This window comes from Aplidium turbinatum, chromosome 1 (genome assembly GCF_918807975.1).
Source record: "Aplidium turbinatum chromosome 1, kaAplTurb1.1, whole genome shotgun sequence".
Lineage (NCBI taxonomy): Eukaryota > Metazoa > Chordata > Ascidiacea > Aplousobranchia > Polyclinidae > Aplidium > Aplidium turbinatum.
This window is the reverse complement of record NC_137472.1, coordinates 324,418-337,356: the sequence shown is the minus strand read 5'-3', so window position 1 is coordinate 337,356 and position 12,939 is coordinate 324,418. Positions and strand designations below refer to the sequence as shown.

General features: G+C 37.4%; 1 protein-coding gene and 1 non-coding gene across 2 annotated transcripts in view; one reads left to right on the top strand and one right to left on the bottom strand.

The window, feature by feature from the left end:
• The window catches only part of LOC145778495 (sushi, von Willebrand factor type A, EGF and pentraxin domain-containing protein 1-like), a 178,906-nt gene that overhangs the window by 54,593 nt on the left and 111,374 nt on the right, over positions 1-12,939 (bottom strand). The window contains exons 22-23 of the mRNA XM_082589985.1: positions 10,107-10,286; positions 6,822-7,010 (exon numbers count right to left, since the gene is read on the bottom strand). Of these exons, the coding sequence (XP_082446111.1) occupies positions 6,822-7,010; positions 10,107-10,286 (369 nt within the window). The remainder of the gene's footprint in view (positions 1-6,821; positions 7,011-10,106; positions 10,287-12,939) is intronic.
• LOC145784989 (U6 spliceosomal RNA) lies at positions 8,550-8,656 on the top strand. Its single transcript, XR_014291099.1, has one exon. It is a non-coding gene; the product is annotated as a U6 spliceosomal RNA (small nuclear RNA).

Here is a 12,939-nt window from a genome sequence, read left to right as displayed (position 1 = left end):
GTGATAACATCGTAAACCTAATATAAAAAATTAAAACATGAGCCCTGTCGCTAAAAGACCTTAGCTATTGTAGAGCGACAGTAGAGCGAGCGACAATAAATAAAACCATAACATTATTATTATTACAGTTCCTTACATTCTTACATTTATTACGTTATTACAAGTTCAATCGACTTAGTGTCGGAGTCAGCTTGTAGTGGTCGAATTCTGTGCAACATTACACACATAACTCTGTCAGAAGCATCTTCCTCCTTCATGTCTTCTGTGACACAATCTCTCATTTCGGCCTTCCATGCTTTCTTTTACCAAATTTTCATTGCCTTTTTCTTCTTCTGAAGTAATCTTCTCTCCTTACGCCATAACCCAACTATTTAAGCTTTGTCTTTCTCAACTTGTTTTCCAGCTTTCCAACTTGCATTTATTCACTGATAATTTAATTTCTTACTCTGTCCTGTTTTGCCAACCCTAGGGATTATCGCAACATTTTCATTTCTGCTACTTGAAACTTCCCTTCCTGTGTTTTTGTCAAAGCTACCGCCTGCATCCCAGACAACATTGAGGGTCTTACCATCGTTTATTAACCCTATCTTAATACGAGCTCTTTTCGTAAGCGGAAAGCACGTCATAGGCTATCTTATCCCCGGTGATAATTAATCGATAATAACGTGAGCTATGAAAATCACAGAGCCAAAATATTTTACAAGATGATAGCCATGTGTATTGTGCAAATACAAATTAATTTTTTACCGAACAAAGTGATTGAAATAAAGTTTTGAGATGAAAAGATGTCAGAAAGTAGGTTTTTATTCTAACTTCTCAAAAATAGTTTCAAAATTGAAATTTTTGAATTATAACATAGAGTAATGCTAAACTAAACAAAAAATTGCTTTTGCTCATAAATATAAGGCATTTTTGGGCCTTTTTTACATTTCAAAGTAATTGCAGTATTTTTATTTTTAACGTGGAAAGTAACCACTCACACATCATTGGCCAATTTCTAAAAATTGCTTGTTTTATTTTTTCTTGCCTTCAATCGCACTGCAGTATATAACCTGGTGAAATTTTATTTTGTATGTTATTCGCTCTGAGGATGCGCATTGTCATGGTGCGCGAAACGTCAGTGAAGCAATAAACCATCTTGTTTGTTGTTAATTTTACTTTCAATTTCATCAGATGAACGTTGCAACTAGTGCTAGAAACGAGCTTTAAAACTGGTAAAATGAAAACTTGATAACTTTCGATTTCATTTCAAGTGGGGTCACTGGTGCAGATTGCAGTCCTTCACATTGTAATGTATTGGAACCGCACCGTTGCACTCTTAATTTTGTATGGGAATTTGCCCTTACCAGCGTCTCGCATTTTGCTTTACGCGCTTTTCACGACGTCGTAATTGGTCGCCTTTAAGTAGGCTTCCTTGACAGTGTTGCGCCAGTTCCGTACAAACCAGCTCAGTGGCCGAATGGCTTCGCCTTTGTCTCTGGTGCTGGTAGATCTGAGATCGATTCCAGGTCGGGTCAAACCGAAGATTTTAAAAACGTTACCGATTGTGTTCTTTCTTGCATAACGCAGTGAGAATAAATCGGGTAATAATGTGATAAAGCGTAAACCTAATATAAAAAAATTAAAACATGAGCCCTGTCGCTAAAAGACCTTAGCTGTTGTAGAGCGACAATAAATAAAACCATAACATTATTATTATTACAGTTCCTTACATTCTTACATTTATTACGTTATTACAAGTTCAATCGACTTAGTGTCGGAGTCAGCTTGTAGTGGTCGAATTCTGTGCAACATTACACACATAACTCTGTCAGAAGCATCTTCCTCCTTCATGTCTTCTGTGACACAATCTCTCATTTCGGCCTTCCATGCTTTCTTTTACCAAATTTTCATTGCCTTTTTCTTCTTCTGAAGTAATCGTCTCTCCTTACGCCATAACCCAACTATTTAAGCTTTGTCTTTCTCAACTTGTTTTCCAGCTTTCCAACCTGCATTCATTCTCTGATCATTTAATTCCTTACTCTGTACTGTTTCGCCAACCCTAGAGACCATCGCAACATTTTCATTTCTGCCACTTGCATTTTCCCTTCCTGTGTTTTTGTCAAAGCTACCGCCTGCATCCTAGCCAACATTGAGGGTCTTACAACCCTATCTTAATACGAGCTCTTTTCGTACGCGGAAAGCACATCACGGGCTATCTTATCCCCGGTGATAATTAGTCGCTAATAACGGGAGCTATGAAAGTCACAGAGCCAAAATATTTCACAAGATAATAGCCATGTGTATTGTGCAAATACAAATTAACTTTTTACCCAACATAGTGATTGAAATAAAGTTTTGAGATGAAAAGACATCAAAAAGTAGGTTTTTATTCTAATTTCCCAAAAATAGCTTCAAAATTGAAATTTTTTAATTATAACATAGAGTAATGCTAAACTAAACAAAAAATTACTTTTGCTCATAAATATAAGGCGTATTTGGGCCTTTTTTTCATTTTAAAATAATTGCAGTAACATTTATATTACACTTACATGAAATTATATCGTCAGACCATGGCCACCTAAAGATACGGCCTGATTTGTCACATTTTGCAGAAATTTCCAGGTTTTTCTAACTTTGGGCGAACGTTTAAATAAATTCTTCTAAAAATTAGATTTGTACGCTTTCTTTATTCTTTTCCCCAGATGACACAATAGGTTTTAACATTCTCACATATTGAAAAACAAAGAAAATTCGATTTCGAAGATTTTAGTCAGACTGTTAATTTTCAATAACAGTCTGATTTAGCGTTTTTAAACTTACTTTTTCTCATTTGCTACTGCTTCTTCAAGGCAACAAAAAAGTTTTATGTCATTAGGAAACCGCAAAAAGTAAAAACATCTCAAAAAATGTCAGTCAAGCACTAGCAGTAGCTGTAATCAAAATCTGCAAAATGTGACAAATCAGGCCTCATCTCCAGGTGGCCATGGTCAGGCTAATAAAGTAATGGCGTAATTCATTTTTTCTTGTTTTGAGATAATCGAAAAAACTGTCTACACGGTTGTTTTTATCATATTTATTGTACAGTTAAACGAAAATAGCATGTCGACACAAGTACAATGAGCATGTATACTTTCATTTGCTTCATTTTGCATCCCATAATGTGCTGGGATGACTTAGGCCATTTTCCGAATGCACAGACATGACTTAGGCCATTTGATATTCCGAGTTTGTCAATATGATTTTTTTAACGGTGACATAATAACAGTAATAATACGACTAGAATTAACAGGAAAATCCCTAATAGCAACTCCAATCTCACGATAGGAGTTATATTTCACGCGAGACTGCATATTTCGCCTAAAAACAGAGTTGGCAAGACAAGCTGAATAAATTATATTGGTGATGATGATGAGGCAAATTATCAAAAAAGGAGTGGCACCATGTTGGCATAACATGTTGCATAGATTGGAGATCATTGTATTTCCACAATTTGATTGGAAGATGGCTTGAAAGATTAGGAATCGATGTAGTGTCGCCTAAGTTTGTTTGTAACCGCTGTGGCAGATCTTCCCACAGTGCAGCCTCACATAATGGGATCTTGTACATTTGTACAATACCTTCCCACTACTTTTATGATTCAGGCCTCTAAGATCATGAACCGTGGGATCTCCAGCTTTCTTTCCAGGCCTGATACTCAACAAGCATCACCCATTGATTTTCATAAAATCACTGAGTTGCATCCTCTGTACATTGTTGGGATGCGGTCTGATTCTGGCATTCTGGATGATAACTTCGTAATCCCTCGTCGTAAAAATGTTGTTTACCAATTTTCGCTCGATAGTACTGTGCATGCTATCACACTCCATTTGAGTGTGACCAGCCACGGGGTACTTCTGAGTAATAGTGATGCCATGCTTCCATGCAAGGGCACAGTATGCACTAGATACATTAGAGTTTCTATTTTGATATCCACAGTCCACACCCAACACTCCAAATAACTATCTCCTCCAGACCGGGGCTTCCAGAAATTACCCGTTCGAAATGATTAAACTGCAAGAAAGCGAATATTTCACTGCGTAAATCACCTTCTGTTTCATTCCAAATATAGCAATAAGCATCTTTTGATTCAAAATTGAACAGTGTAAAATTGTGTACCTGCAGCTTGGTTTTATAGTACATACTGCTTCTCTTAGTTTTGGGACACAGAAGTACAGCCTGTAAATCCCTTGTCCATATATACGGATTTAACTGTGTTAGCGGACCCTTTGTCTTTCGTCTTCTAATCTCAAGCTTCATTCTTCAACTTGATATGGTCATCGTATTGTTCTTTGTTAATATTACTGTGTTTGAATGAAACACACACGTTGCACTGATCCTTACGTGGCATGAACAGAGCCCCCGGCAGCCCGTTGCAACCAGTTCCCGTGAAGATGCAGGTTTCGATCTTATTGGACTGCAGTGGACATGGAGCTGGCCAAGGGTGTGTGCGTAGCCCTCGCGTAGTTACGACCACCTTAAACAGCCATACAAGCGAATAGCCTTTGTCTCAACTTGGACCTGAACCAAACAAAGCCCAATGGCGATGATCTCACGGGAAACGGGTGCAAGCTTGGTAGAGTTGGAAGCCTCCAGCCCGATTTCATACACTGGCGGCGGATCTATGATGATCGTCTCCCAGTGCCTTTTGCCCACGTCTTTCAGCAAGCTCTTTGTATTGCCGATGAAGTTGGATTATGGTAGTTCCAGGGTACAAGAATTTCTTCTTTCTGTACGTTGTGATCTTTCTACAGTATTGGGAATCTACAGTAGGCAAGTCATTGAGAAATTTCGCCAAAAAGTGATTTTCCTCTTTTCCCACTTTGGCACATATAAGCTACCTACACATAAAAGTCAATTCAAACGGTTTAAAATCTATGTTTCCCTATGTTCTCCTTTTCCCATCTGTGAAACTCAAGAATGATGGCGAAGAACTTAGCAACGAGCTTATGAAGTCGCTAAGTGTGATATTAAGCTGAGAATTAATTAGGTACCGTATCGAACAAGGACTTGCTACAAAAACCTGCCATGGGTGCAAAAAGACTCCTAGAAACGGCGCATTGAGAAGATCTGACCTGTATCACAGTGTAAGGTGATAAGTCGCACTACCAGAGTACTAGGAAAATGAAGCTTCTCAAAGGAACAGAAAGAAAACAGATTGATTTAAGTAGGGTAGTTACTTGGAAATGGCCAAGATTATGATACATAAAATAGAAAAAAAAACATAATTGTTTTGTGCTAAAATAATTGTCTGGACTTGTGATGAAGTGGAAGCTCTATTTCTGTACAATTTAGATCGTCGTCTTCTGACCATTTGTCTGTTGGAGGAATGCTTTATTTCCAGCAAACGATGAAAAAGATTTGTAAAATGGCCTAAGTCAAGCGTTTGAGTTAGGCCATCTGACATTTTTACGAAAATACCACTTTCTCGTTAACGTAGGTCTTAGAAAATTATATGGCAGATGCGCTACATTTTAGGGACCCACAAAACACCAATATCTCAATTTCGTCAAAAAGTGAGTTACGCCAATATTTTATTAGTCTGACGAATTATATATCTAGCACTCTACGAAAATGACTAGCCACCTGAGACGCAGTGCTTATTGTGAAGGACAGAAAGGTAGAAAAATGACCAGTTTATGTTTAGAAAATTCGCAAAGAAAAAAAAATAAAATTCAAGAAAATTTACAATTCTAGCATATTTCCTTCTGAAAAACATTTCACTACTAGAGTGGGGCGTCCTCATAAAACCCCGTGTCTCTACAGACAGGGTTAAACCTTCCCCTTAACTTTTTTGAGTGCAAATAAATAAATGGGTATGTAGCCATAGGTAATCTTATGCAACAATCAAATGAAACGCCGTTTCTATTGTTTAAATTTAGACTAAAGTTGTTATCAAAGGTCTAGTGCTTTGACGGTTCTCTGATGGTTCACATATCAATGACGCTAAACCTTCAACAACATCTTCAGACTAAATTAAGCTGTTAAAACTCCTAAAACGGACTCAAGTTGCCAACCTCCTTTTGGTGAGTCCTGACAATTTAAGTTTTTGAAAGGAATGCAACAACAAAAGAGCTCCCCAGAATGGCAAAATATTACCCTTGGCCTCAGTTGTCCAACCAGAGGTATTCATTTTCCTGATTCTGCTCAAGTGCATTTTGTATTGCAGGCAGTTCTACCTGTCATTAGGGTCGAAGTAACACTTTTTCAGTTAAAAGTGGTAGGCCAAACTCCTGTTATCTCCTTCTTGCGAATGAGGTGGTAGCAGTCACGTTATTTCATCCATGCGCTGCAGCCATTGGACTGTGTTGCTATGAAGCGCTATAAGATTGGCATTTCCATTCTGAGATCCGTAAATCAGGCAGTGATGAATGATGTATTGTGTAGAGAGGTTTCAAAGATTTAAGACGTGAAGGCTCTAAATGAAATTGTTCATTAAGAACCCACTGATTACCAAACTCCTGTCACCAACCGCAATTCCAATGAATTGTAAGTTCCCCTTGTTTAAACAAATCTGAGGCCAATACGTCTCCATAGTAATTTGATAAATTTATTGTGTGATTGGGGTAAAATGTCTTCCGTCTACTTTTGCATCGCTGCTGTTTGTGTACTGAGTGTTCTTTATTTAGTTTATTCTTTTGTTTCGAATGTAGACCTTCTTGTCTGATGCAAATAAATATTGATACATCACTGCCAAGTATGAGCCAAGGATGAATGTTCGAAGTCTTTCATCGTGATGTTTATACTTGAAGTGGTGAAATATGAAAAGAACGTTTTTTCTTTGCACAAACTTTTCTACTTACTTCGTTTGCACTCAGGCATCATAACAGACCATTTCCCACTTCTAAGACACCTTGCTACCAGTCTCCCACTGGGCTGGTCCACCATCCTATAACCAGCATGGCACCGGTACGTAATTTCATCTCCAACCATCACTGTCGCTTGTTCAAATGAAATTCCAAATTCTGAAGCGATTGGAATGCACGTGATACCTGAAGTTACAATAAACAAGATAAGAGTTTCCTTTTGTAAATATATTATTTTATTTATTATTTATTTTTGTTACTAGAAGAATATAATATACAGCATGGCTCTCACAGATGTGGAGAGCCCATTTATTTTGCTTAAAAAAACATAAAAATTAGGATTTGTCAAGCTGGTACCTCACAGTGTGTGATTTTTTTTGGTCCATTATATCGGCACCACTTTGTTGAAAGGTACAATATGCCATGTACATTGTACATTGTACACTCCAAAAGGTATTGACGTTTCATTTGTTTTTTTAAATTTGTAGTATTTTAGCCTTTTAGGAATGGGCATAGCGATAGGAGGATCTATTATTGCTAAGCCCTTCTTTTTGTGTGGGATGCATTGTTAAAAATTTGTAGGCAAGAGTAGGTCGCAATTTGAAATGGAGCACAATTGGGGGACGGGTTGCAATATTGGAGATTGCATATATCTTAAATATTACAAACTCTGGAAGTTCTTGTTTTTATCAAAAAAATTAGTTTCACACCAAGCATTGCAATAAGAAACACTACAGTAGCCAGGGGTCACCAACCTTTTTTGCATGCGGGCCACTTTGGCACTAAGGAGAGCTGTGGCGGGCCGCACTAATAAAATGTTAGGTAGGTTGACTCTTATGCTAAAAAAGAACGCATTTCGTACCCAGTATCCAGCGTTACATGTTGTTCATATTTATGTTAGAATACTGCAGCAACAAAATTAATCGACCAACGTTACTGCCAGGCCAAGCTCCTTTTACAACACTTTTGACTTTTTTTTAACAATGCCTAATAAATGAGGCCACTTGTTTTGCGCACTTATAGCGAGGCGAGCGGTTTCATCAGAATATTCATCGCCAAGCAAGAGTGGTGTTGTCACTTCGCTTCACAAAAGATATCTTGCAATTAACAATTTTAGTAGACAAGGAAATGTTTGACCCATCGCAATACAGGCAACAATAGTGACCTGCAAACATATCAGCGAAAAATAGGCTCCAATAACAGAGAAAAAAAAATCAGGCACCATGAAACAAACGCTTGTAGTGTGCGCAAACGGGCTTGTTCTCCTCTGTTTTCTTTGTTCTAAGTTTTGACGCTATGAAAATAAATATAAACAATTGTGCACCTTCTGTTTTATTTCTTCCTTTTCTCAAAATTTAGTGACAAGCAAACAAACGACCATTCTTTACCTCAACCAAACTAAAAACTGATGAATTTTGCTCAACGTAGTCTAAAAATGAAACGTGTAACTTACAAAAAATATGAGATCATCTGAAGGCAAGCACGAGACTAAGTTAGTTTCTCCCGCGTGCTTGCGGCGATCGAAGCCAAACGTCACAGTAGAAATCACCCAAACATCGTAATTCTATCGTAATTCATGCACAGTCTTCTTTTTAAAAAAGCAATGAGTTGGTTTTTTATCCTTTTTGTGAGAGTTTATAAAACCGTCTTTCTTTTGTTGTATACAACTGTCACTTGCGATGCTTATCAGCGTGGCAAGAATTTGTCGATTAACAACATTTTGCAGTACTTGCTTCAGCAGTACATATACTAAAATTGGAACGATACAGAGAAGATTAGCATGGCCCCTGCGCAAGGATGACACGCGAAATCGTAAAGCATTCCATATTTCTTTAAAAAAAGAAAAAAAAAAACATTTTGCAGTTCTGAGCTAAATATTTTCATAATACAATCAGAAAAAGTCTTTAAATTTATATATATATAATATTTTGCCTATTAATTATAATTTGAGTTGGCACACCGATCTATTTTGCCAACAAAAACTTGCATAAAGAGACGACGTTTTAATCACCCACTGGGACAGTGTGGCTGGACATCGCATTGGAATAGCTTTAAGCAACCCCCACCTAGAACTATAAACTGATTGGTTGGTCGGAGGAATCGTATGCAAAGCGAAAATATGCTTCCCGGAAAGTATTTTTGCCTTCGTGCTCTCTCCTTAAGAAAAATATTTTTGGTTATACTTGTACGCTGATACCTTCCGCGAGCCGCAGCGATACAGCGTGGTGGGCCGCATGCGGCCCGCGGGCCGCCATTTGGTGACCCATGCAGTAGGCTATATGTTTGTGTCATTTGTGTTGAGTTAGGGCGAAGTAATTTTTCCTGATTTTGCATCCATTGTTTTTTTAAGCTTATATCAAGTCATAATTTTCATAATTTTTGTTTGTTGAAGCTGTCTACAATGGAGTGTCTTTTATTACGTTAGATTTGTCCTGGCTTTTAAATCAATTTGTCACTGCCCAATTTCAATGTTTAGGTGTGTGAAACCTTAGGATATAATTCTTGGATACCACATCGATTTCTTTTGTAAAGAAATTTTCAAAGACCTTGATATGCCAATTTGCCTCGTCCAAAGCTCACAAACTGTATGAACGTGCTTAAAAAAAGACAAAAAATTTGAACCTTGACGGCTACAGGACTGCCCACCACGGAACGACGACATGTGTACCACCAAGAACTGTGTTTACATGATTATATGCAAGAAATGGAAAGAAAGCTACATAAGCACCACGATCCGCCCACTCCATTCCCGCCTGAAGGAACACCTTAACTCAGATAAAAGTTCAGTCTTTAGTCATCAACAGCAGTAGGCTGCTGTGCCGAGTTTTATTTTACGATCATTGCCAGAGAGAACAACGCTGCACAGCTGCGCTTCAAAGAGGCCATTTTCACAACTAGACAAAGTCCAAAATTCAACAACCGTGCCGAGAGGGACGAATCACGACACCTAATTTATTAACAAACTGTTTCGACAAATTGATAGTGATAACGCCTAACAGCACATAAACTCAACAGACAGTAATCAAAACAGAAGCCTCAAGAACAAAACCAAGAAAATAATAAAAATAAACAACGACACACTAACTCCAACACCACTCGTCATAGCACATGACTAGGGAACTGTGATCCGAAAGCAAGTGCAAACCCTACTACCAAAGAAAACTCCCAGCATCAGACTAAAACCGATCGTTAGTATCCACATTGTGAAGTAAGCGCAACTCGATTTATTACAAAAGTATTTATTTGTAAGTATCCATTTGGATTCGAAAATTCCCAAAATACCTTCACAGCTGGGAACGTCATCATCCCACATCCCATTGTTCTGGCAAGTTAGCACAACCGAAGTCTGTCCATTCACTGCGTAACCGTCATCACAGGTATACGTCACTTTCTCTCCTCCTACGTAGGTAGGTTTGTCTGCTGAGTGAGAGCTGAACATTCGAGCTTCTTTAACATTGCACACTGCAAACCAGCAAACGCGAGATTAGCGTCAATATTGAATATAATTCTATTTGAATAAGGTTACCAATTATGTTGTGTGACGTTGAACTCTTGTTGACGTAGGGGCTTAGGCTGCTTAAAAAATTAGCTGAATTCTTGTGAAAATGCTGTTGTCTTTACATTTATGTTGTTGATTAAATACAGCTATACCTCAGACAAATTAGGCCATGGTTTTGTTGATTGCTTTAAACATAAAATAGAAGTATGAATGAGCTATAGTAGTTTGTAAGTTTGTAGTTGCAATTGAACTCACTATTTTAGTGGTGTAGTTTCTATGAAGAACACCAGTCGATCAAATTTTGAAACAACTTTAACTGTTAGGTTTTGTGTCCGTGCTTAATATATTTTCATCTTCTTCTTCAATTGCCTTGCCTGAACCAGGCATCGACGGCCTCAGATGAATAATTAGGTCGCTTTCATTTACCCAACCTTTAATTCTGCATCGCATGCACGTTTTAACCGTACCTGTTACTGGCGTATAACCTATGGTCTCGCCCTCTGCTGATTCAACAATTTCACATAGAAGTAGTGACGCTGGAAACCTGAGATTTCTTGACTTTTACTTTTTTTTCTTGCCCCAACTTTTAATCCCGATTATGTTAATCCCGATAGATTAAAAACAGTTTACTATTAGCGTGCGGTTTCATTCTGTGTTTGTCGGCGGCGCTAAAACTCCATTCTGTACCCAGGCCGCAAAATCCGTCATTTTTACAGTAATTCAACGTCGATTTTTCTGTCTGGGTAGGGAATCGGTCTCTGACACGATATGAGCCATTCTTTGCTGGCAGACAATAATTAGGAAGGTAATTTGTTATTTGCGCAAATTGCTTTGTAGTGCAAAAAGTGCATGAAATATTTTTTGCACAGAAACGGAAAAAAAAAATTGATGAAATTCTGTATTCAACGCAAGAAGACTTTCAAATTGAAATGTGAACTGAGAAATTTGACCAAGAAATGCCGCCAAAAGCTTGCCGCCAAAATAAAGCAGTAACATATACGGTTAAACTTCTGAGGCTTTAAAACTTTTGTGGTTTGCTGCCTTTTCCTTATGTCGGTTTTGTTCCCGTACACTATTAGTAACTTTATCATTGCTGTTGTTTTCCGACAAAAAAAAAAATTAAATTCAATTGAATAGAATTGATTTTGAATGTAAAATCCATATCCAACTTGCAGCTTCTAATTCACAGGCAATAACAAGGAAATGATTGCCAGTTCGAGTGACTTGAAAAAGTTACATGAACAGGAGAAGGAAAATCTTGTAAAGCTTTCAAAACTTAATGATGTTGCTGTCAGTCCAAAACCTGTTGAGCGACAAAATGTGAGTTTTCGTTTGAGAGTATTTGCCATGAAACACATGCTGCTTTAATAACTTGATACCAGCAAATTATTACCTGTGACGATTATGCTTCCAAACATGACATTGCTTTTAATTGTAAAAAAAATTGGTTTGTTATTTTCTTTTCAATATTTTAAACTTTCTCGAGACCCACATATTTCGCTGAAAAAGCGCTCACTTTACTGCATTGCCAACAAAATAAAAACGCAATTTTGTAAAATAATGTTCAAGGTCTGTTAAAAATACTCTGTTTCGTTCATACTGCACGTCTCTTTATGCTTCACAACTCATTATCATCAACCAATTTTGATTATACAGTAGGGTGGCTCATTTTCCTTGATGTTCTTTAAAATTTTTGTCAGTTTGGAATAATGTTCCATTTTGCTCACTGATATTTGCAAACCAAAAATTCTTGTTGGGTTTTGACCTATTACCCTGGTTCACCCAAGGAGAAATTCTGAATTTTTCTGAAAAATTAGTAAATTTTGAAGTGGTTTAGCTGTATCTGAAGAGGGGATTTCTCAAAATTTGACCACGTGATTTTGACGTCACTTCTTCTGTTAACTTCCACGTGGAACATCTTCACCCTACTCCAAGTCTGAGAGTCACTAATAGTGCATGCTTTTAGTGTCATTTTAGTTGATTTTACAACCTTTTCACACTCAGTGAATCTATAACATTATAGACCAACAAAAAAATTTGGCACAAAAAATGAGAGTCATTTTAGAGTATTTCAGGGCCCCTGATTCCGAAAATGCACATAGTTTTTTCGAATTGGCTCTAGTTTTCGAGATATTCGGCAATGAAAATATTTTTGAAATTGTTACTCAAAAGCTTTCAATTAGCAAATTACTTATTTTTAGCCCTGTTTACCATTATGATGTCATAATTGCACTTGTCTAGTTCAATTGGTTCATATTGCACGAAAGTTCAAAACGCAAGCAAAGGTTGAAATGAACTGTGTTTAACGTAAGGGAGACATAAATATTCAATGAAAACAGTTGTGAATCGGTAGGCCTACATCACAAGAAAACTATCCCGAAAGTCATGTGTTTATGAATGCAGCTTTATATTGGAAAGGTAGGCCTACTGAAATGGATAGGACTGTACAAATGAAATTTTATTCTAAGCCTTTGCTAAGGCCAAGTCTTTGCTCCAAGAAGTTTTTTTCTGGTCTATAGGCTAAATAAATGGCATATAGGCCAATAAAATATGCTTTTGACAAGTAGGATGCTGTACAAACAACTCAGATATATTTTACTGCATGAGGCAACGCAG